This window comes from Cricetulus griseus, chromosome 2 (assembly GCF_003668045.3).
Source record: "Cricetulus griseus strain 17A/GY chromosome 2, alternate assembly CriGri-PICRH-1.0, whole genome shotgun sequence".
Classification (NCBI taxonomy): domain Eukaryota; kingdom Metazoa; phylum Chordata; class Mammalia; order Rodentia; family Cricetidae; genus Cricetulus; species Cricetulus griseus.
The window spans coordinates 203,590,928-203,615,158 of NC_048595.1; the positions used below are offsets into that span (position 1 = coordinate 203,590,928).

Sequence of the window (24,231 nt, forward strand, 5' to 3'; positions counted from 1 at the left end):
AGCGTTGTGTTCTGTGAATGTAGAAGTATTTCTTCAATGTTTCAGTTCCTTATCCTATTGATTGTATTAATGCACATATGTACACACGTGTGCCACATCTTCATACGTACTTATGTTCGGATTGGTATGCACACACACACACACACACACACACACACACACACACACACACACACACACACGTGTGCTGCATCATCTGCATATGTACTTACTCAGGGATAGTTTTTAAAAGCTGTGTAAAAAGCTCAGAATCACCTAGCACCTGTGTGACGTGGATGGAACCGTGGTGTTTGGCTGTGACTGTTCTGCAGTTGAAGCACTTGTGAGGTGTCTCAGTGCAGCTGGGTAATCCTCCTGCCTCTGCCTCCCACATTCTGGGACAGGCATGCGCCATCACACTTGGCTTCGTAGGTGCACTTTTTGAATCATTACACTTTTTTTTTTTAAATCATTTCATGTCCTTTTGTTGTGATGTTCAAAACAAAACAACAACAAAACCAACTTCAGTTGATAACACATTGTTTGTTGACTCAAGATTGGATTCTTCCCCTTAGTGCCATACTGTTTGTACTGGAGTATTCCAAAAATGACTGTTAATCCTGCCAGCTGCACACCTTTAATCCCATCGTGGGAGGCAGAGGCAGATCTCTGTGAGTTGCAGGCCATCCTGATCTACACATCAAGTTCCATCACATCCAGGCCTATGTAGTGAGGCCTTGTCTCAAAAGAAAAACCAGTCCTTAGTACAGTCTACAGTGGTCTAGTAGGGGAAAGAGGTGATCCAGAATCCTAAGACTTTCCCCACAATCAATGACACTGGGCCCAGGATCTCTCCATGGTGGTGTCTATTTAAAGTGCCCTGAGGTGGGAAATGCTGGAATATATTGTATAAAGAGTGAACCAGTACTACATCTGATGTGATTGGCTGCCATTCAACCTTCACATGAGAGTAAATTAGAATAGTGACAAAATTCCCAAGATAATATAAGAAAGAATAAGGGGACCCCTCCATTGGCATTTCTTAGAGAATCTCAGAAAGTATGAATGAGATGTGTTTTAAATTTAGCTTAAAGTAACTGGTCATGGTTATTGGCCTGAGCAGATGGTTTAGTAGTTCTGTGAGCTTGCTGTCCTAGCAGAGAACCTGAGTTCAATTCCCAGAACTCATGTCAGCAGCTCACAACCACCTTTAACCCTTATCCCAGGTGTTGACACCCTCTTCTGGCCTCTGTGGGCACCTGCTCTCATGTGGATGTGTCACACACACACACACACACACACACACACACACACACACACACACACACACACACACACATTCAAGCATGCATTCATGCACACACGAATTAAAAAATACATCTTTAAAATAACAGCTGACTATTATTTCCCTCCTAGTATGTAGAATAAGTAAAATATTTTAGCCATGTCTATTAAATCGTTTTCTGTATAGCTTTGTGCTCAAATGTTGTACTTGCATTTATAAGTCTTTGCTTTTCTTTTTAAAATTAATTAGAATGCCAGAAACAGAGTCAAATTCATTGTCAAGAAAACTCAGCAAGTTTGGGTCCATAAGTTATAAGCATCGGTACAGGTAAATGTAAATGACATCTCCCCCTCCCTCTTGGGATTTGTGCATGTAAATAAGTTTTTAATTCAGTTACCTATATACAGGCATAATGAAATATGTGGGTTCCCCCCACCCCGCCAGCAGTGCCAGTGTACTGTATAAATAAATCTTTCTTGACAGAAATGACTTTCCAGTTTTAAATGTGTTTAACATCTCCATTAGCGATGTAAAGTTATGGGCTTTTAGAGCACAGTAGAATTTATTGCATTCAGGATTTCATTTTGCTATAATTATCAGTTATTTCCCATTTTGTTCTGTGATTATGAAACAAAGCAGATACTCTGGATTGTAACTGACTGGTTATGATGTTTGAATATTCAGTTGATTCCCACATTGAACAGTTTATATTATACATCAAAACATGCTTTTACATGCCTAACTTGTATGTGTATAAAACCTGATTATAGTAATGCTAATTTTATATCAACTTTGTTGGGCATGTTGTCTTTATTGTTTAGTATTTTCTATTGTTTCAGTTATCCATCACAGTTTTCTGTGGTGTCATCTACACTGAAGAAACTGAGGCTTAGGGACACCGAGGGACTTTTCACAGTGACCTAGCTAGGAATCAGTAAAGTGGGATCCATGACTCCGTGGCCTGTGCTTTTCATTATTAACAGACTCAGCTCATGGAGAGAAAATTTGACTTACCATGCAGCTTGCCTCCTCTTTTTTTTTGATACCTGCATTAAAAGTGGGAGTGAGCCCTGTATTTTGAAAAAGCATTTGTTTGGCTTCAATTCCTTCTCTTCAGAGGAGAGCTGTGATGTTTCAGGAATGCTGTTAGGGCCTCAAATATACAAATATTCAGCTCTAACCACTCTGCCATCAAAGAGATTCGGTGTTCCTTAGGCAGAGAAGCAGGCAGCCAGGCCTGGTGAACCCAAGCATGGTGCAGAAATGCCACCTAGGAGACTACTCCATCAGCTGATTAGGGACATCACTGGATGAAATGCTTCCACAGGAGATGGGAAAGGAAGTCATGTTTGCAGGGCTGCAGTATGCCAGATTTTAATTCCTCTCTTTTAATGACCCACTTTGAAGTCTTAAATCTGAGACGGGACATAATCCTTAAGAGTGATCAACAATGAATATCCAGTGCATCTTGTGAATATGGTATCTAGTACAGTATTTGCTCATTTGATGACAAAAAGAAAACTGTTATTTATTCTAGGCACTTTCAATTTTGTAGGAAGGTTTTTGTTGATGTGTAAATATTTAGCCGTCAGATTTTCAGAGTTCTTCCTTAGATGAGAATAGGATTATGAGATATTTAAGAAGACAGTATATACTGTTACACTGAGAAGAACAGGCAATACCCAGTATTTGTGCTGTTTTTCCAATCATGACATTGCCAAAGCTAGAGAGAAAATATTTAAATCTGTCTCCTTGTCAATGAACTGCAGCTAATGGGAAGGCATCTGTCTTCTTAGTGTTTAGGTGATTAAAATTATAATCATGCCGTTTAACACACACTGCAAATATAGCCATACCTGATTTCTCAAGTTTATTGAAATGCAAATATTGTGGCTACTGGGAATTATTATTAGAAATTATTTTTATTGGATTCTGCATATTAAATAAAATTTTTCCAAGAAAGCAATTAAAGATAACCTTTGCAGAATTGGACGTTCTACTAAGTCTGCTCTGATTTCATGGCTAATGTTAAGTGCGTGCTAAATCTTAATGAAACCCAAATCTATTTATGTGCACTAACTTCATACCACTTGTAGGAAAAAGGCAGCTCATCTGTCTGGTTCCAGGTCCAGACAGGTCTCTGATTGCTGGATGGTCACTAATGTAGACTGTTCAGTGATAAGAGTTGGCAAACTAACTTCCTTTTAACCAGTATCACATAGCACATGCCTGCCTTTTTGTTAAAGTAATCTAGAGATATCCTGAAATGAAATAGTTCTGGAGCACAATAGTCACTTCTTGCAGTCTGTGTGATGTGGTGGCAAAGGAGCTGTGTCCCAGGCTGCTGTAGTGTGTGAATGTTGACGTGTTTGTGTGTGTTTGTGTGTGTGTGTGTGTGTGTGTGTGTGTGTGTGTGTGTAGGGTTCTTATGCTATGTATGTCAAGAGAGGAAGACGGCTTTCTAGTCTTTCTTTTTCCTGTCTTAAGGCTTGCTGAACACCAGAGTTATTCTTGCAACTTTTAAGAAAACTAGTTATGATTTAAGAAGGAAAAAAAACCCAAACAAATATTTTAAGTGATGTGAGACAATCAGGTTTCAAAATTAAATTGGTAAGAAGGCTGATCTGAAGTCTGATGTTTTGATTCTCTTGTTTATATTTTGAGGGACCAATAATCTGAAATGGAGACTGATGAAATCTTTGATTATTAAGTATTTTGTTACATATTGAAATCTCCTTATTGGAGTCCCTTGAAAATTAGTCTTTCCTATTAACTGTTGTTAAGCTCCTTGAAAGAATGGGTTGCATGAACTTCATAGGAGGCCTGAGAAGCAGGCATCCTCTCTGTAGGATTGAAGCATAGGAGCTCTCAAATTTCACGAAGTATGGAGAGACCCAGTTCTCAGGATAGCCTCGTTGGTGTCAGGTGTTTTCCCAAGCACTACTTGATCTGCGAAGCAACCCACCAAAGAGGTATCCTGTCCTCAATTACAGGCTAGAAACTGGAGCTCTCCCCTGGGAGAGTCATTAAGCTAAGGACCCTTAAGCAGCAAATCTGCTATCCAAAGCTAGGCAACTTTCCCCTGTTATTTCCCTCCTTCACTGTGATGCTCAAGGGTGGTGGCTTTGCCAACCAGAATAGGGAAGATGCATGTGCTAGGGTGTGAGGAGGCATGGATATGAGGGCTCTCAGAACCTCATGCCCACTACTTGAAACCAGAGAGAAAGAGCATACTATGAGAAGAGGCACAGTATAATACAGAGGATGGAAGGGGGCTGCAGAGATCTTTAAAAACAAACAAACAAACAAACAAACAAACAAACAAAGCCTCAAAGACCACAAGGCAATGAAAAGGCAGATCTGAGTTTTCCACAGGGCTTGGAATTTTAAATTAAATAGCTAAGTGTTCTGTTCTCTGTGCCTGCCAACTGCTCTATATTGACCAGATGGGGGGTCTGAACCCCTTTCTAGACCTGGATCTTATATAGCCTGTAATAGATTAGTTGACATTTCTGGACCTTAGTGTTATTAATCTTGGGAAGTAATTTTCTTATTACTTTGTTCCTGAGAGAGAAACGATGAAGAAAATTGAATAATGAAGTATAATTTCATTATAAAATATCCTGTGGTCTGCACATTTTGTTATATTTTTATGACAGATGGTGTTTCCTCTGTGAAGTGAGGTACACACTACCCAAGCCTTCCTGACTTTGAAGAAAGTCTGGAGAAGGCAGACCTGATCTTTGTGTTCCAAACCATACATAATAATGGAACTTTGTCTTTCTATAGGATTTTTTGAAGCTTTTCAGAAAAAGAGCCTCTAAGCTAGAGAAGGGCAGGTTTATTTTGGTTTACAGTTTCAGAGATTTCAGCTGAAGGTTAGCTGGGTTCATTGCTTCTGGGTCCCTGGTGAGGCAGAGCCTCGTGGTGAGAGTGTGTGGTGGGAGAGACTGATGATATCGTGCTTGCTAAAGAGGGAGAGGGTCAAGAAGGAGGAAGAGCGAGGAGACAGGTAGGTCTGGGCCCACTTGTATTATACATATTCACCTGAAAGGCACACCTCAGTGACCTACTACCTGCCATCAGGCCCCACCGTCTAGCAGTCTATTGGTCTATAAGCTGACTAATGGAGTAACTCATTACTGAGACTGTTGACTTCACAACCTAGTCACCTCTCATTTTGGCTACTGGTTGAAGCCAAATCTTTAGCATATAAGCTGTGTGTGTGTGTGTGTGTGTGTGTGTGTGTGTGAGAGAGAGAGAGAGAGAGAGAGAGAGAGAGAGACAGAGACAGAGAGACAGAGACAGAGAGAGAGACAGAGAGAGACAGAGACACAGAGAGAGATAGAGAGAGAGACAGACAGAGACAGAGATTTAAACCAGAATGCCTGCTCAGGGAAGGAAGCTTGGCTCCAGACCCTCACATGGTCGCTAGAGAAGCAAGCCCCATGTGGGCTTCTAGGTCTGCTTTCCCTCTTTCTGGACATATGGGTTGCCAAGTGAGGGGATAATAAATAGCTGATTGTGCCAGGGCTGAGAAGCAAAATCACCCTGGTCTGTTGCAGGGGATGCTGTACAACTTGCTGAGTGAGCACAGCATGGGACAGGCTAGTAAGATTACTGCCCTTGCATAGTTCACCAACCACGACTTCTCTAGTGTTTAGTTAGTTATGGGCCTCAAGGCCATCCGCAGCCTTTATTTCTAGCCTGTCCTGCCTAAACATAAACCCAACTTTTGATACATCTCCCCTTCCTGTCTTCTTTTTATCTGACGTAGGTCCGTCCCTTAGGTCAGTGCTACTTTCCTGGTCATGTATAATGGACGTCAAAAAGAACCTCAGCATGCTTATGTCCTGTGGCATCTGGGCTCCTCCTCCTTCTCCTCCTCTTCCTCCCCCCTCTTCCTCTTCCTCCTTCTCCTTCCTCATCTTCTTCTTGATACTTTGACTGTACTGTTATTTAATTTTTGGCCATATGGTTTTACTTTTGCTAATCAGAATGTCTCATTTTCAAGTGGCAGGACAGCTTTGCAAATGAGCCGAGATCTTTCTATCCAGCTTCCCCGGCCCAATCAGAACGTGGTGAGAAGTCGAAGCAAGACTTACCCCAAGAGGGTAGCACAAACTCAACCAGCTGGTAAGTACTCAACCCCAGGGCATCCAAATGATGGAGCAATTTCTTTTAGACTGGTGTGTAAAATGTGCTCAGGTGGCAACTACAGTTACGTAATCTTTTTTTAATTTTATTCATCATAATTTGAGTGTATGATGTGCATGTGTATATGCTAACATTTATGTACATGGAAGTGTATACACACATGGCACTGCATATGTGGAGGTTGGGTCAGCCTTGGGTGTCGGTTTTCACGTTCTCTCTTGTTTGAGACAGTTTCTTTTTGGTTGTTTATACTGCATATACCAAGCTATCAGGCCCGTGAACTTCTGGGGATCGTCCTGACTCTGCCTTCCATGTTTCTGTAGGAATACAGTGATTGCAGGTGCATGACCACTCCCAGCTGTTTTACTTGGGACTGGGGGTTTCGAACTCAGGTCCTCACACTTGTACTGGCCACTCAGCCACCTCCCTAGCTCTAGTCTTTTTGTTTCTAATACTAGAATTTTTAGTTTGACTCTGGAAGTTTCAAACAGACATTATTATTACCTAACATTATTATTGTTATTTTCTGTATTTTGGAGGAACCAGGGTCTCATATATCCCAGCCTGGTCTGGACTATGTAGACAGGCTGGCCTTGAACTCCTGATCTTCCACCTCCACCACCCAAGTGCTGGGATACCATGTGTGGTCACCACACCTGGATAGTAATCAGGAATTGCCAATGAGCAGAAAGAATGGCCATGACTTCCCTGATGGTTATACTTTGTTTTTGGAGGAGTGTTAAGTGAGTAATTTCCTAGTTTAGTGGATGTGAGATTGAACCAAAATAACTTTTAATAAAAGTCTTTTTTAAAAGATTTTATTTATTCGTTATGTATACAACATTCTGCTTCCGTGTATATCTGCACACCAGAAGAGGGCACTCGATCTCATAACGGATGGTTGTGAGCCACCCTGTGGTTGTTGGGAATTGAACTCAGGACCTCTGAAAGAGCAGTCAGTGCTTTTAGCCTCTGAGCCATCTCAGAGGCTGAGAGATGGCTCTCAGAGCCCCCAATAATAAAAGTCTTTTTTAAAAAATAAGAAGGCATTGTTGAAATGATTGTATGGAACCCAGCACAGCCTTTTATAATTATTACTATTCTTTATTTTATCATGAAACATAAATAGAAGCAGATAAAATCAGACATACATTCATATGTGATCATGGGTATCTGTACACAAATGAAATTTAACTAGACTGTCAGTCCTCCAATTCTAAATTGGTTCCCTAATCGTATTGTCACCATCTCATCTCAGTCAGAGAAAATCTTTGTTTAACTCATTTAAACTCATTAAAACTCATAAAAATGATCATAAAAGGTTATTATTTACTTTTCACTGTAACTTTACTGCTTGTACAACCCTTTTCTGAGCAAGTTGATTTATCTAGTACATGTTTAATGTTGTATATAGATGATGGTATATGTTCTGTTGGGTCTTGGTTCTTTTTGTCAGCTTTGTTCAAGGGTTCTCATCCCCCTCCCTTTCTTTGAGGTACTATGCAATCTTCTCTTAGGGTCCTCCTTGTTTGCAAGCTTCTCTGGCAGTGTGGATTGTAGGCTGCTAATCCTTTACTCTATATCTGAAACCCACATATGAGTGAGTACATATCATGTTTGTCATTTTGTGGTTGGGTTACCTCACTCAGGATGGTTTCTTCTAGTTCCATCCATTTGCCCTCGAATTTCAAGATTCTGTTGTTTTTTTCAGCTGAGTAGTACTCCATTGTATAAATATACCACATTTTCTCTATCCATTCTTCAGTTGAGGGGCATCTAGGTTGCTTCCATGTTCTGGCTATTACAAATAGTGCAGCTATGAACATAGTTGAACATATATCCTTATTGTATGAATGTGCATTCTTTGGTTATATGCCCAAGAGAGGAATTGCTGGATCTTGAGGTAGACTGATTCCCATTTTCCTGAGAAACCGTCATACTAATTTCCAAAGAGGTTGTACAAGTTTGCACTTCCACCAGCAATGGAGGAGTGTTCCTCTTTCTCCAAATCCTCTCCAGCATAGATTATCATTGGTGTTATTGATTTTAGCCATTCTGATAGGAGTAAGATGTTATCTCAGAGTTGTTTTGAGTTGCATTTCTCTGATGTCCAAGGAATTTGAGCACTTTCTCAAGTGTCTTTCATCCATTTTAGATTCTTCTGTTGAAAATTCTCTATTTAGTTCTGCACCCCACTTTTTAATTGCACTGTTTGGTGTTTTGGTGGCTAGCTTCTTGAGTTCATTGTATATTTTGGTGATCAGCCCTCTGTCAGATGTGGAGTTGGTGAAGATCTTTTCCCATTCTGTGGGCTGGCGTTTTATGTACCTGACACCAAATTGCTTGTTTCTAGTCTGAGTATTCGTTCTCATGCTTACCAGTTTTTCTATTGGTGGACCTTGTGCTGTTCAGATTTTTTTTGTATTGGTGGTACATACTATTTCTTTAATAAAGCCACCCAATCAGTCAATTTTAATGTTTGGTGCTCAAAGCTCACTGGATTTTCTTGCAAAACATCTCTCTTGGGGCATTGTCTGGTTCTCTCCGAGCACTTTCACATACAGCACCTCCTTTAAGCCACAAGATAACCCTGGAAGGAGGGCACAGTGAAAAAAAGCATATTTACATTTTATAGTGGAGGAAAACATGGTCCTAGGAGCTATAAGGAGGTGGGGGCTTTCTGTTTAGGGATAGGAGCCCTTTTCTCCTGGGTCTTTCTGCTGTATTCTTTGAAATGAATTGTTAATAGTAAGAATCAACATCTAGCCATTGTGTGAGAGCTGGTGTAGCCAGATTACCTTCCTGCCTTCCTGTCCTTTTCCCCTCCCCCCACCCACTGTTCAATTCCTTCCTTCCTTTCTAAGGCAGAATCTGTCTTTATAACCCTGGCTGTCCTGTAACTCATTATGTAGGCCAGGCTGGCCTCAATCTCACAGAGATCGTCCTGGATCTGCCCCTCGAATGCTGGGATTAAAAGGTGTTTTTCACCAAGCCCAACTTGATGTATCATTTTGACATTCACCTCTCATCCTAGCCTCACATTAAACCCATGAAGGAAGTGGATGAGTTTGTTGTGTGATTCCTGGATGTAGGAATGAGACCTGATTTACCATTTCTAAAGTCATTTTCATCTGTCCGACTTTAGGTTTCCTCTTCCAATTGGTCTTGGAGACACAGTGCTTTTTGATGATTCTGTAGTGACAAAAATAAGTTTGCAGTAGATTTAAATTTGCAGTAGAGTGCCTTACTATAACTCCCATTTCACTGAGAAGGGCCTAACATTCCAGAAACAGTTGGGTCAAGATTACTGTGGAGCAGATCTGCTGTGCACAGATTTTACTGCTTCTTGTGAGCCCAGTGAGATGGAACACACTCAGGCAGTCACACAAAATGCATGCATCACTTACTACTTACGAAGCGAGAGGCATAAGAAGCCTAGAAACCCCTGTGAGCTGGGGTCTCCAGACTTAGCAATGCTTCATGGGGCAGGTAGTATCTTAACTTGAGTTTGCCTCACTTCTGCCACACCTGGGGGACTCCAAAGACAGCACAACTCTGTATTCTGTGATCAGATGGTCACACGGGGCACTGGGCTAAAGCTTTGATAGGCATGTATCATGAGAGAAGAGGAGGAAAGCCCCCAGGCTGCCCTGGGAAGGACCTCTAACTCGGGATGTCACCTTCCCTGGGAGGCACAGGAACAGGGGCTGGGTGTGTCAGGCACTCCCAGCACATGGCATTTCCCAAACGTTCTACAGTTAGCTTTGAATGGGGTTGGTCATTGGTCACCCAGAGAGCTTCTGCAAGCACATAGTAATTCAGTTAAGTCGGTGTCTTAGGCATACACTTCTAGTCTTCTAACGGCTAGTCTCGGGTTTTGTTTTAACATTGTACTATCTTTTTATGTGAGTAATGTAAAATCCCACTGGGCTAACCATCCCGTGCTTAAGCTCAGTAAGCAAGCTTTCCACTCTGTTGTACTTCTGAAACACCATAAACACCATCTCCTTCCCATCTTCACCCCTTTGATGTTTCTTTTTGTCACTATTTTTAACTCACAGAGTCTAATTAATGCTACACATATGCATATAGGTGTGGGATAACACACACACACACACACACACACACACACACACACACACACACACACACACACACACACCGGTCCCAACGCATGCATGCAAGGGTGGCTTTCCAATGCCCGCACTCCTGTGGAAGGAGCGTGTTGGTTGGGTCCTAAGTTGAAGCAGATATTTGAAGAGAACCCTCTAGTCTTACCCTCAATGATCACTGTGAGCTTTCCTCTCCAGCCTCCACAGCTCCCAGGCGCTGTGGAGGAGGGCCATCCCTGTGAAGCTGCTCTGAAAGAGACTGAGAAGGTGGGATCTACAATAAGGCTTCCTAAAATTCCAGCTGCCCAGAGCGTCCACCTGGCCAGCCTGTGCCCTCCTCCCTCCCACACGGTTTCCCCAGTACAGCCTTTCACTCAGGTCACTGTTGCTAGGACACAGTCATCAACAGCCGACTAGGAAAGAAGCAGTAGTTCTCATTTGTTAACTTTTTTTTTTTTAACTAGGCTATGGATGTAGTGTAGTTTAAAGTATATCAAGCCCTTGATTTTATTCCTAGAGCTGGAAGAAGAAGAAGAGAAAAAAAGCTTAAATTTTACTGGCTAAAAGGAAACAAGGTATTACCTTGCTAAAGTTATTTAAAATACTTGAAAAAATTTGATCATTAAAATGGCGGAGGATGATTCTTACTTTTGTAGTGTTGGGCATTGAACCTAGGACCGCGTGCTTTACCACTGAACTATATCCCCAGATTTGTTTCTTTTCAGTTTTTATTTTGGGAGACTGAAGAGATAGATGGCTTAGCAGTTAAGAGTAATTTGTTGCTCTTCCAGAGGATCTGAGTTTGGTTTCCAGCACCCATGTAAGGTGGCTCACAACCAGCTCCAGGGCCGCATGCAAACATACACACTTATATATAATTAAAACTTAATAATAATAATAAATCTTTTTAAATTAAAATTTTGTTTTTGTTTTGAGTCAGGGTCTTGGTAAATTGTTTATGGTAATTTTGGACTGTCCTACTAGACCAAGCTTAACAATTTTTAAAATAGGGACTATGGTGGGTTTGTCGTTGTTGTTGTTTTGTTTTGTTTTTTGAGACAGGGTTTCTCTGTATTGTTTCGGAGCCTGTCCTGGAATTCATTCCTGTAGACCAGGCTGGCCTCAAATTCACAAAGATCCTCCTGCCTCTGCCTCCCGAGTCCTGGGACTAAAGGGGTACACAACCAATGCCTGGCCTTTTGTTGTTGTTGTTGTTCTTTTGGGGTGCCTGGCCTTTTGTTGTTGTTGTTGTTCTTTTGGGGTGGTGGTTTGGGGTTTTTGGTTATTGTTTGTTTTTTAGGACTTGCCCTGTATCTGGCAGAAGTGGAGTTATAGTTTAGAGAAGACATAGGTTCTTTTTTACTTTAATAAGGCCAACTACTATTTCTTATAGATCAAATCCTCTTATATGATCACAAATAAAGTTTTAGAACTACAATTCTTGGAATCATCAGCCTGTATTCTCACTTCTCATTTCACATTTTTTTTTATTAATAACAAGTAGCAATCAACTGGAGACTGTTGTTGCTAGCTTGTGTTTTTAGCATACATGCACCACTTTTTACTTCAGAAGTTATCCCTTTATTCCTTTGGAAGAGAAAACAGATCAGTCTGAGTAGATGACTTGCCCCATTTAACCCGCTCTCCGTGAGTGTAAAGAGTCTTGGACTCACCTCTCAGTCAGGAGTAATCCATGTCTGGTAGCTTAAAGGTCATTGTGTTTGGAATCTGCCAAGCATAGGTCTTGGCCACCTCTATGAGGAAGTACATTCCAGAGTCAAGATTCTGCACCCCACAGCCTGCAGTCCCACCCAGAGGAGTTCAGTGCCAGGGCAGGCGGCCAGAGCATTCCAAAAATCAGAGCTGCTTCGGTGGCTAGAGCCCCAGTGTATGGAGAGGAAGGGAGGTGGCAGGCAGGAAATATGCATATTTGCACAGCCCTGTCTCTGATAAGGTCTTGGCAGCTCAGGCAGGTGGGCTCTTGTGAGAAGTATCTGCTGTTATGTAGGCCATAAGGACAGAATATTTAGGTAGAATCCAGAATTAGATGTAAGGGAAATAGTGGTGAAGCCAATTGCACTGTCAGCAGTGCTGTGATTCCCTGGGGAGACATTTAATTTCTTAGAAACATTCCACTGAAGGACAAAGGAGTTGCAGTATCATCTAGATCACAGAGAGCAAGACAGTGGTTAGGAGCACTTGCTGCTCTTGCAGGGGATGGGGTTTGGGTCCCTGTACCTGCACGGCAGCTTATAACCTCTGTGTAGGGGACCCGATGCTCTCTTCTGTCCTCTGTGGACACCTGGCATGATCATGGTACACACACATACATGCAGGCAAATATTCATACTCATAAAATATTTTTTTAAGGCAAGACAGTGTCATTACTCTTCAAGTTGTGTGGAAGGGACCATGGACACCATGACCAAAAGGTTGTGAGGGTTGTTGGGCTGGGCATGCAAGCAGACAGCCATGGCCATGGTCGCAGAATAAGTCCATTATGTGTTCATGATTCTTCCAGTGTTGTAGGAAGCACAAAGTGTGGATATTTATGTATACGTTTTAGAATTTAAAATATTAGTAATTGATTTCATTTAGAAAAAAACAACTATGTGCTAAATCTGAGTGACAGATTTGTTTTATAGACTGCCTTTTTGGGATCCTAGATTGGAAGAGTTAGGGTAAATGGTTGACTTACTACATGGTTATGAGATGCCTCCACCTGTCTTGGGGCTCCCAATGGGCTTCTTTGGTAACCCCTGGGAGAATCATAATCCCTGTCCTACTCCATCACTCTTGGCATGAACACTTGGTTATTAGTAGGTTGGTCAGCCAACTACAGGGAAAGATGTTGCCACAGCTCAGGACCACGGCAAATGATTTGCCTGCGGGTAGCGACTGGCATGTCTGTTGGAGACATGAGGTAGGTCCAGCCAAAACAGTCGATACAGAAAAAGCTTTGGATGAAGCAAAGAACAGTTTCACCTACTGCAGTGTAGCTCTGGACTGCTGAAGAGGCAAGTCAAGAAAGAGACATTTACTAGGTCAGCAGAAGCCAGCAGAGTGAATAACCATCAGGCAGAGAAAAAAGGAAACTGTGTGAATGGGGTATTCATCAATCCAAGGCGTATCATTAACTCAAGGAATTGTCGATCTAGTAAATACAAGAAGCCAGACCTGGTTAATCTGCATTTGGCCTCAGAGGTCCATGTTACTAAGTGTTTAGTGTTTAAAAAGCACATAACTACCTTGAGCCTCTGTTTCTTCATCTGGCAAGTGGGGATATTAACCCTGCCTCCTGGGTTATTGTCCTGGAGATGGTGTTTTAAACATGTTGAACATCTTATTGTGCTTTAGTGGGGGCTTGGTGCACTTTAGTTTTTTTCTGAAATCCACCCTTCACTCTTTGAATTATACTTATGATGCGGTCATACAAAGGATAATATGGCTGTTACGGGACTATGGGCAGTGGACAATGGGGGATGAGACAATGGGGGGCATTTAAGTACAATGTCTGGGGATGGAGAAGGAAATTGGGGACTTTCATGTCACTGAACAAGAGTCAGTATTAACAGAATATAAAGGAAGAGGGTAGTTCAGGACACAGTCTGGGTTTTTTCCCTCCCTTTGTCTTTTGAGATAGGGTTCCAGGCTGGCCATGGACTCATAATCTTCCTACCTTAGCCTCCAAAGTGCTGGTATGAACATTATTAGGCATTGTCCCCCTTATTGTCTTCCTACTTTTTAGAGTAGCCTTTAGTCCAAGTTGATTTCTTGGTGGTAAGAAAACACTGTTAAGTTTAACATCTTTACACTCTCATTCACTGTGTTGTAGACAGTTCTCTACAACAGTTTTCTCTTGTAACACTGAAACTTTGTTCTCACAAACACTCCATCCCGACAACTGCCTTTCTGCTTTCTCTCACACTCCCCTTCAAATGTTCATTGTTCTCTTCCTGTAGGGATTTTCTACGACTGAATTGGAAAATAGCTTCTTAGAAGGCATTTGTAACAAGGGCCTACTTTACAGCTTCTGTTTATAACAGGGACCTACCTGACAGTTTCCAAGTTCCCATAATTGATCATATCTGTGCTGGTGGCTTCCCTACTTGAAGGAATTAGTTGTTAGTCCTACTGGGTGCATTTTCACATCAAGCAGACAGTAGAAAGAGAACAGACAAAGATAGGATGAAGCCAAAGGCTGCAGAGAGGGGAGACCACATTGTTGAACAAACAGACAACACGGAAATACCAGGGCTTTGGATGAAGAAATTCTTAGTAAGCTCAACAACTTCACCTGTCTAATATGAGCAGGCTTTGTTGTAGGCACATCGTAACTACCTTAAATATAGTATAAATATAGTTGGCAACTGACCTAGAAATACACACTGTGTCCAGTACTATGTATCTGTCAAAAGAAATCTGAGAATAGGGTTTGAACTTGTATGTTGGTACAATTCCACAGCTCCATGATACTTGCCATGAAAGGCCAGGCTCTACAAGGTGCCCATCAAGGGAAGAGAATGTTAATAAGTAACGTTTATTGCCATTCCTGCGTGCTTGGTTCCATCCCTGAGCTCCACAGATCGTGTCCCACTCATTTCTTTTAGAGGATGCTATGACCATGAGTGTTTAGGTTAGAAAGTGGGTGCTGGGACTTGTCTGGGAACCACAGAGCAAACATGGCTATAATAAGTATATAGAATGATCTCTGAGATACAGTGTAAGCAAGAAATGAGGGAGGGAAAAAGCAGCATGGGCCCTGGTAGTGATTCGTGCTCCCGTTGTATAAAAAGACATACACGAACATGGGTGGGGTATATGGTTCAGATGCACATGCAGGCATGGGTTAGTGATAGTAGTGGCCTTTAAAGGGGAAGTGTTTCTTAGCAAATGAAGAATGCGAGATAGATTTTATTTGCTTCCCCCCACCCCCACCCCCATTTTGTAATTTTAAAAAATCTAGTAGTTAATTGTCAGGAGTGCATTATACTGGGAAAATGGTTTCAAACATACACTCATTATTTTTTCAATAGAGATAGTCCTTGAAAGGCTCAGAACTGAAGACACTGATACTATTTTAGGAAGTAACAGTGTGATTTTTTAGAGCAAGTAACAGGACATACCAGACCGAGCTTAGAAAACTCCATGTCAGGAATATCTCCAGTGTCACGAAGCCAAAGGAAAGAGAGAGGACAAAGAAGGACAAAGCCTGTTGGGCTCAAAGAGGGGAGGCAGAGTTACTGAGCAAGGAAGACTCAGGACTCTGGATCCAGGAATCTACAAGTCCCCTCAGGTTACAAGCTTAACAACCTTCCCTCTGCAACATGAGCAGAGAGAGTTTTCAAAGACTGCAGTGAGGCACTTTGGTGCCTGTGCACATTAGCCCCATGTTAGAGAGGATTGCAGATGGGGCGTCTTGGAGCGCAGGCTTTAATCCAGAGAAGAAAGAGTCATGAGCACACAGAGTCCTTGCAGGAGCCCAAGTGGGGCAGGTGCTCTGTGTTGCAGGTAAGAAACCAGGACCCAGGGGAGGTGAAGTGATTCTAAGAGTAACTGGTTCTTTAGCTTGGAGGATGTCTGGATCAAGATCATTTGGGGCAAGGGACTGGAAAAAGTGAGAGGAAGGAGACTGGGAAAAGATGAGGACATGATAGCCCTCACACCTGTCAGAATTTGCATGCTTGTTCGTGTTTATCTTCTCTGGTCAGCCAAAGACAGGAAAAGGAAGACATTAATGTCAGTTCTCTTCCCAGGGCATTAGGACAAAGCGTTCTGAACACAAGCTGCTGTGTGGTGACTGTGGTGACGGTGTCTAGAAAATTAACACAGTGCTAACTTTGCTTTGGACAGCATGTGATTCGGTCTCTTCTTTTTCAATGTGACGAATTGGATTCAGATAATCTACTGAGATAATATTCAAATCTGGGTCTCTGTGTTGTCGTCAGCCTGACTGTAAGAATGTTCTGAGGAGAGCTGGAGAGATGGCTCAGAGGTTAAGAGCACTGACTGCTCTTCCAGAGGTCCTGAGTTCAATTCCCAGCAACCACATGATGGCTCACAACCATCTGTAATGAGATCTGGTGTGCAGATATACATGGAAGCAGAATGTTGTATACATAATAAATAAATAAAATCTTAAAAAAAAGAATGTTCTGAGGAAAAGTTAGGTTGCCCGTTGCCTGATTATGCAAGCTTTTCCATTAGGAAAGCATGCAGTGGTGACTGAAGAAAAGGGAGAAAGGCGTATGTTTGTCAGTAATTTCTGCTCTAACTGTAAAAAGACTTTACAGCATACACTCTCATCCCATTGTCCATAAAAGAAAGGAATCAGGTATGTAAACTTTAAGGACCCTTCTCCCTAAAACTCTCTATGTTCCCTGGCTTACCTCACTCAGAGTTGGAAGGATCAGACATGAAAAAGATATAGAAGACTTCAGGGAAAACATCACTGTATGCTCGATTGTTGTCACTTGCAGAGATCTGTGAAAACTGTTGTCCCAAATTACAGAATATATCTTTGTGGGACTGGAGAGTTGGCTCAGTGGTTAAGAACATTTGCTGCTCTTCCAGAAGACCCAGTTTCCATTTTCAAACCCTGCATGGTTGCTCACAGCCAGGAGTAATTCCAGTCTAAGGGACCTGAAACCTTCTGATGTCATCGGGCACCAGGCACACATGCAGTGTACATATGTGCATGCAGGCAAAACACTCATCTGCATAAAATAATTTCAAATCATTTAAACATATTTTTGTTATTGGAAATATATAGCATTTTATATTTCAGAAAACATTTTAGCAGATTCATTAGACCTCCTGAAAGGTCTATTGCCAATGAAATCCTTATTGCCAAGTTGAGTATATTAATTGTAAAAACCTTTGCTCTGATGCCACTTTTAAATTATTCTTTTAGTTAGAATTGACCAGATAACTCTGACATTTTACCTATTCGGTCAGTTCCTAGTTAAAAATTTGAGTGCTGTCCACGGGGTGAGAACCAGGGAGAGATGGACATCTCTTCTGGGAGGCTTGTCTCATTTGTGTTTGACTTTGACAGCTGTGTTCACACAGCTGTGGACTAGTCCCTTCTTGAACCTGCTTGTGGAAGCCAGGAGGGGGTGGGATTGACTCTGCCTCGGCACTTGTTTGCTGTCAGGATTCATAATAATGTGCCTTGATTTCAAAGTTAGAAAAATGCTTTGTTAGTTAAGCACACTCCTGTGTGCCCCATTGCTCCTCCCCAGGCAGCAGGTAAAGGATATTTTTGAGCTGTTTGAAATTCTGTTTGGGGCATAGGTGTTCTAGAGCATACAGCACCTAAGATTTACGGCTCTGCTTTACTGGAAGATGGTGCTCGGATTTTCTCTGAAGTCTGGAGTGGATGGATTTGCATGACTCTGTTTGCCTTAGACATTGATTTCAATACGGAAAATGTTTGGGGTTCCCTGTGTTCAGGGTAGCTATAGAAGGTGTAGGGAGAGGAGGGTGAGCCAGAAGAGAAAGGAGCTCCATTCACTCAGTGCCCCCTGCTCAACATATGGAGTTCTTTGCTGAGTGGGTTTTCTGACTAGAGGGCAGTTGGGACTGCGCTCTGTAGGTGTGGCCTTGTTTGTGGTCAGAATGGGACATCTGAGGAACTCTAAAATCAAACTCCTCTAGAGACGGTGACTCGGAATGCAGCAGATGAGTCACTTGGCTAACTAAGCACAGCCAACCATTTGGGGCTGTATGGCGGTCCCTTCCTTGTACTGATGTGAACAGCTGGTTTATGGAGAAATGAAAGTGGAGTTGATTGTAAAACACTGAGGAACCACACCACCTTGAGAATAGAGGGGGAGGGAGACTTTGCTTCAATGAGTTCCAATCTGTGAGGTCCCGAGGGGTCTTCACTTTAAATCTCTCTTTAGTCAGAGCTGGCTTGTCACTGGATGTAACAGTTTTAGTAACTCTAAGGGAGATAGTTTTCTTATTTTCTTTTTTCTAATTAATGAGGAAACCAAAACAGTTGTTAAGAAGCATTGTTAAGCAGTCATTCAAGGTTGACCAGATGCCTGGAACAGACTAGGATTTTAATCCAGGTCTTTAGGATGCTAGGGAACATAATTGAAAACAAGACAGTATAAACTTTTAAAAGTAAAATGGCTAGAATTATTTGAAAATACACACACCTGCTTTCCTTCCTGTTGTGTGGTTTTTTACTGGAGCAGACACAACTTGTTTCAAAAGATTGTGTGTGTGTGGGGGGGGGTATGCTGAGTGTGTATATGTGGAGGTCAGAAGACAAAATGTGGGCGTTGGGCCCCTTCCTCCACCATGAGGATTTCAGGGATTGACCTTGGGTTATCAGGCTTGGCAGCAAGCTCTTGTACCTGCTGAACCATCTTGCCATCCCTTAGCAGTATTCTGCGGATTTATGAAGGAACAGCAAGTCACTCTGCTGGAACTCGACTTGTAGTAGCCCAGGGTGGTCTTGAACTTATGCTTCTCTAGACTCTAGAGTGTTGGGCTCCAGAGCTGTGCTGGACTATTGACCCATTTCTGGAAGAAATGATCTAAGTTTGGGGGTGGCATTTCCCCAAGCAAAGGGGGAGAGGCTATAACTGGTCAGGTGCAGTGAGCATTGGGTAGATGAAAGTATTTGTTCAGGACTGTTTTCCTTTGTTCACACCCTTTTCTATTCTGCCTTGAAGCTGACACTTATTTGCACTGTGTAAAAGATTTATTAATGTACGGCTAGTCTGATTAGATGTATTCTGAGAAACTAGTGTGTGCCCCCTTTCTGTGAGTGCTTGGCATTCCAAGCATAGCTACCCAAATTGGAAAAGCAAGGAAAACTAAAAACCTATTGTATGCTCACATTCAAGCCTTAACTTTAGTGAAATTACCACAAAGGATACCTTTTTGCTTCTCCTCCTTATTTAGCAAGAATTTATAGATCATCTCTGGATGTGAGACCCCATTTCATGAAACAAAATAAATAAAATAAAACATGGCTACTAATGTGTACAAGTTCAGACATACAAACACCAGGCAACTATGTGAACACCTGTAAATGCTGTGCCAAGGACTTTCTATAAGTTGTCTAATTTAACCCTTTTGTTCACTATATAAATGGTTGGTGGTACCCCATTTCACAGATGAGAGAACAGAGACCCAGAGGAGTTTTTGTTCAAGATCACCAGATCAGTGAGTATGAGTGAATTGGCAAGGATGAGAAGCAGATCTGTGTTCTAACTTTGCATACTTAGCCACTTTCAGCCTAGAGATATGAAAGTCGTGATTCTGGCAGATGGGCCATGCCGTGTGTCAGTGGGGCACTGAAACGTAAGACAGGAGAGGGCTGGAGAGGAGCCTCAGCGGTTAAGAGCATTTGCTTTATCAGAGGGCAGGGACTGAGATTCTAGCACCCATGTGAGACAGCTCACAAGGTATCTGAAGCTGCCTCTGGCCTCAGTGGGTCTACACACTCAGACACCCTAAAATTAAAATAAATGAAATGGTCTTTAGCAACAATAACACAGGCCAGGCATGGTGGTCACACCTTGGATTCCAGCAGACACAGGCAGATCTCTGTGAGTTGAAGACCAGCTGTGGCTACATCTCAACAAACAAACAGCAAAAACCCCTGGAGAAAGTGAGGAGGATATTTTGACTGTGGCTAGAAGTGATCTATGGTGATATTGTGAAGGAAGCCAGTTTTGAAGGACACATAATAGGAGTTGGTCTTAGCTGACACTTTTCATCCATCCCTGTGTTTGTAGCTGAGGGATATATAATAAAATGCATTTTGGAAGGCAAAGGGTGAAGCTTTTGTTTTTTTACTTGTTACTACCTCCTCCCTGTCTGTTTCTGTATCTACTCCCCCCTTGTCTGGCCCCTCTCTATTGGAATGGTGATACCTTGCTTCTGTTGTTCTCTCCAACTCCAAAGAGCTGTTAGGGGTCTTGTGTCCTGATTCCTGTTAAGAGTGGGACATCATGGAGGCTTTTAGGACACAAGAAGTTTAGTAGTTTGGATTGAATTAATTTCTAGATTTTTTTTTCCCTGAAAGAAATCTATCTGTAATACTAGACATGCTGGCTTTCTCTTGCAGTGAAATATTTTACAAAGGAAACTTGAGCTCTCCTCCAACTGAAATCTATTGCATCTGTGTCTTTAAACCTCCTTGGGTGGTGTTGGGGAAGTGAATGATTCTAATTATCAAGTAATATATCTTTTTCTAAGTCATTTTCTCATTTTGACTCTCAACAAAGTTGAAGGACCCAGTGAACTTGTGACTTGATAATCGCTTATAATGTGTCACGACTAGATATGCAATTCTTAGAGGTGCTTTGGGATGTCAGTGTGACCCCTTAGCAGAATACTTTTTCTCTCTACTTGGTAATATGCTCAAAAAGTCTCAGCACTTAGAAAAAAAATCAATGGGATTAAAATGGTAATAGAATCTGTGCTAAGTGGCTTCATTCTTCATTGTCTTGGAACTTGCTTTGTTGGGCAGGCTGTCCCAACATACACACAGAAATCTGCCTGCTGCTGCCTCCTGTGTGCTGAGATTAAAGATGTGCACTACCACATCCAACCAACAGTAAAAAAAAAAAAAACAAGCATTTTGGTGTGTGTGCGTGCGTGTGTGTGCGCGCGCGCGCGTGTGCACTCGTGCGTGCATGCACATGTGTATATGTAGGTGCCTGTAGAAGCCAGACAAAGGCATCAAACACCATGGAGCTGAAGTTACAGGCAGTCGTGAGCCATTGACTTGTGATGAGAACTAAACTCTAGTCCCCTGGAAGAGAAATAAGTGCTTTGTTTGTTTTGTTTGACTTGTTTGTTTGTTTGTTTGTTTGATTTTTTTTTTGATGGTCTCACAATGTATCCTTGGCTATCCCGAAGCTTGCTGTGTAGACCAGGCTATCCTCAGACTAAAAGAGATCTACCTGCCTCTACTGCTTGAATGCTGAGATTAAAGGAGTTTATGCCACAACTGGCCTAAAAGTAAAATTCCTAATTGGATATAATACATGTAACCATTAGGAAAACAAGGCCCAATTTATCTCATTAAGGATGACTTTCCAGGGATTACAGAGATAGATGCCCCAGCTGTTAAGAGTGCTTACTGCTCTTACAGAGGACACAGGTTCAGCTCCCAGCACCCATATCAGGTGACTCCAAACTTCAGTGTCAGGGGATCCAGTGCCTTCTGGATACCAGCATACATGTAGTGCACATGAACTCATGCAGGCAAACACATATACAAATAACAAATATTTAAAAAGAACTACTTTCTAGTACAATTTACTGTTCGTATTTAATATTTTGTCAACATTGGTATGACTGTGGCATGTTAATATTAGCATTAAATATAATAAAAATTGAGAAGCTAATTTTTTGTGTGCCTCTGTGTGTGTGATATACATGTGTGGGGTATATGTGTGTATGTTATATGTGTCTGTACATAAGGCTGTGGGGGCCAGAGGCACCTAGGTGTCAGATATCCTGCTTGTCCTTCTCTACAACATTTCGACAGACGTATCAGCGATCCTGGCAGCCAGGCAGCCCCAGAGATCTATCTCCCTCACCAACCCTGTTTCCCCCCCCCACACACACACACACTGCCCAGGGTCACAGGTCATGTAAGCTGCAAGCAAACTAGCTTTTTACATGGGTGCTTGCACAGCAACCGTTCTCACCTACTGAGCCATTTCCCCACCCCCAGAAGTTAATTTTATCATCTAGAGAATCATTTTAATCCACGTCTGTATTTTGTCACAGATAAAAGTGATAGAGTGATAAGAGATGAATTAGTAAAAAAATCTTGTCATCAAAGAACAGCCCAACACCTGATGGCTTCATTGCCCTGTACTATTCAAAGAAGAACAAACTAACATCAGTTCTCCTTGTTATTCAGTAATAGAAGATGAAGGAATCCATTCAAACACATAAGGAGGCCAGCACTGTCCTGATAACCAACCAGAAAACTTTCATGGAAAAAATACAACTTTCCATCTTGTATGCACACACTGAGATGCATAGCTTTTAACAATTCTTAGCATGAAAGAATTAAATGCCATCGGGTTGCAACCTCACAGAGAGGGGCTTGGACATAGACATATATTGTAAAAGAAAATTTCCAACTTTCTTTCTACTAAATAAGTCTTTTTAAAAGTAACCCTTGGAGCTGGAGAGATGGCTCAGTGGTTAGTAGCACTGGATGCTCTTCCCTAAGGACCCGGGTTCAATTCCCAGTGCCCACATGGCAGCTCACAACTATCTGTAATTCCAGTTCCAGAGTCTCTGACACCATCTTCTAGCCTACAGGGACACTGAATACACATGGCACGTGTATATTCATGCAGGCAAAATAGCCATACATATAGTAAAATAAAATTTAAAAGTAATCCTTATATATGTGCTTTGTATACTATAAAGCAGGGAGTAGCCCAGTGTCCTCCATGGAAGCAGGTGCAGTACTCCTTCACCCTAGACCAAGAGAACATTAGTTGTGGGTTTGAGAGGAGGTAGCTAAAGAAGGTTTACGCTCTGTTACTCTAAGTTGTAGGGTCCCATTGTGCTTTGGGGGGAATTACCAGTGCCTCGAGAAACTTGACTACCAGCTCTTTCTTCCTGTGACACAGAATAATAATTGGTATCCCTGTACTTGAGATGCTTTCTGATTCCATCCAGCCATTCAGAGATAAGGGCTGTCATTGGGCCCTGAAGGTTGAGGGAAGGCTGCCCCTCCCTCACAGGCAGGCTCTCCAACACAGTGTTATTAACAAGTCTTCAGATAGTCAAGCTTGCAGGCCTGGGGGAGGGTGTGTGTGTGTGCAGCTTGGGCCAGCAGGCAAGGCTCCCTAGTGCCTCTTTTGTTTTTGAACGCGGCATTCTGAGCTGTAGAGAAGGCTATCTCTGACTGCCTCTCCCTCAGTATGTATGCATCTCTGTAGCTATGGTGGAGGACTGGGAAAGAGGTACCTTTATGTCCATCTACTGTACATCTCCAAGTTGATTGTGCCAGTAAAAATGGGAGTGTTGGGCAGTATTGTGCTATGGACAGGAAACTGCAAGCAGAGGAACTGTGGAAGGTTCTTTTGTGCACTGATGTATTTTTCTAGTAGCTTCCCCCGCCACTCCCATCTTTTTAATCTACCCTCTAGCGTGTTAGTAGATGCCTTGTTTGATCTTGCAGTTGACATGTAGCAAATCGATGTTGAAAAGTCTGTACGTCTACAGGGAGGAGGTAGATAGATGCACTTAAATTACTGTCTTGGGACCTTTGAAGTCAGAAATTCTTAGGAGCTAAAGTAGGGATCCCTTTGTGTGGATGAGCTGACATCAGGATTTGAACTTTAAATAATTGGGCATCGGATGCAGAAACATTTCTAGTTTCCATGGCATGTGCTTTAAAATTTGCTTTTGTTTTACAGTTTAGTAAGTCTGTATTCTGCCAAATAAGTATCTGCGTGGGGATAGAGAAGAGAATTTTCTTCCTGAGTATTTTTGTGTTTGACTGTAATCTGTGCAATTAGAAAAGGGATCTTTTATTTTACTGATTTATTCTACTTTGCTATTTTAATCCCATGATACTGGTGCAGCTTTAAGGTGAGGTGACTTTGTATTATCAGTGTGGGGAGAAAATGGAACCCTTTCTGATGGCTAGCTCAGTTCCCTTCCTGCTTACGATGTTTCTTCGGATAGTTT

General features: G+C 42.1%; 1 protein-coding gene across 4 annotated transcripts in view; it reads left to right on the top strand.

The window, feature by feature from the left end:
* Epb41l4a (erythrocyte membrane protein band 4.1 like 4A) overlaps positions 1-24,231 on the top strand; it is a 203,473-nt gene that overhangs the window by 140,302 nt on the left and 38,940 nt on the right. For all 4 annotated transcript variants that reach the window (XM_027400694.2, XM_035440209.1, XM_027400695.2 and 1 more), the window contains 2 exons: positions 1,514-1,591; positions 6,279-6,400. In XM_027400694.2, the coding sequence (XP_027256495.1) occupies positions 1,514-1,591; positions 6,279-6,400 (200 nt within the window). The remainder of the gene's footprint in view (positions 1-1,513; positions 1,592-6,278; positions 6,401-24,231) is intronic.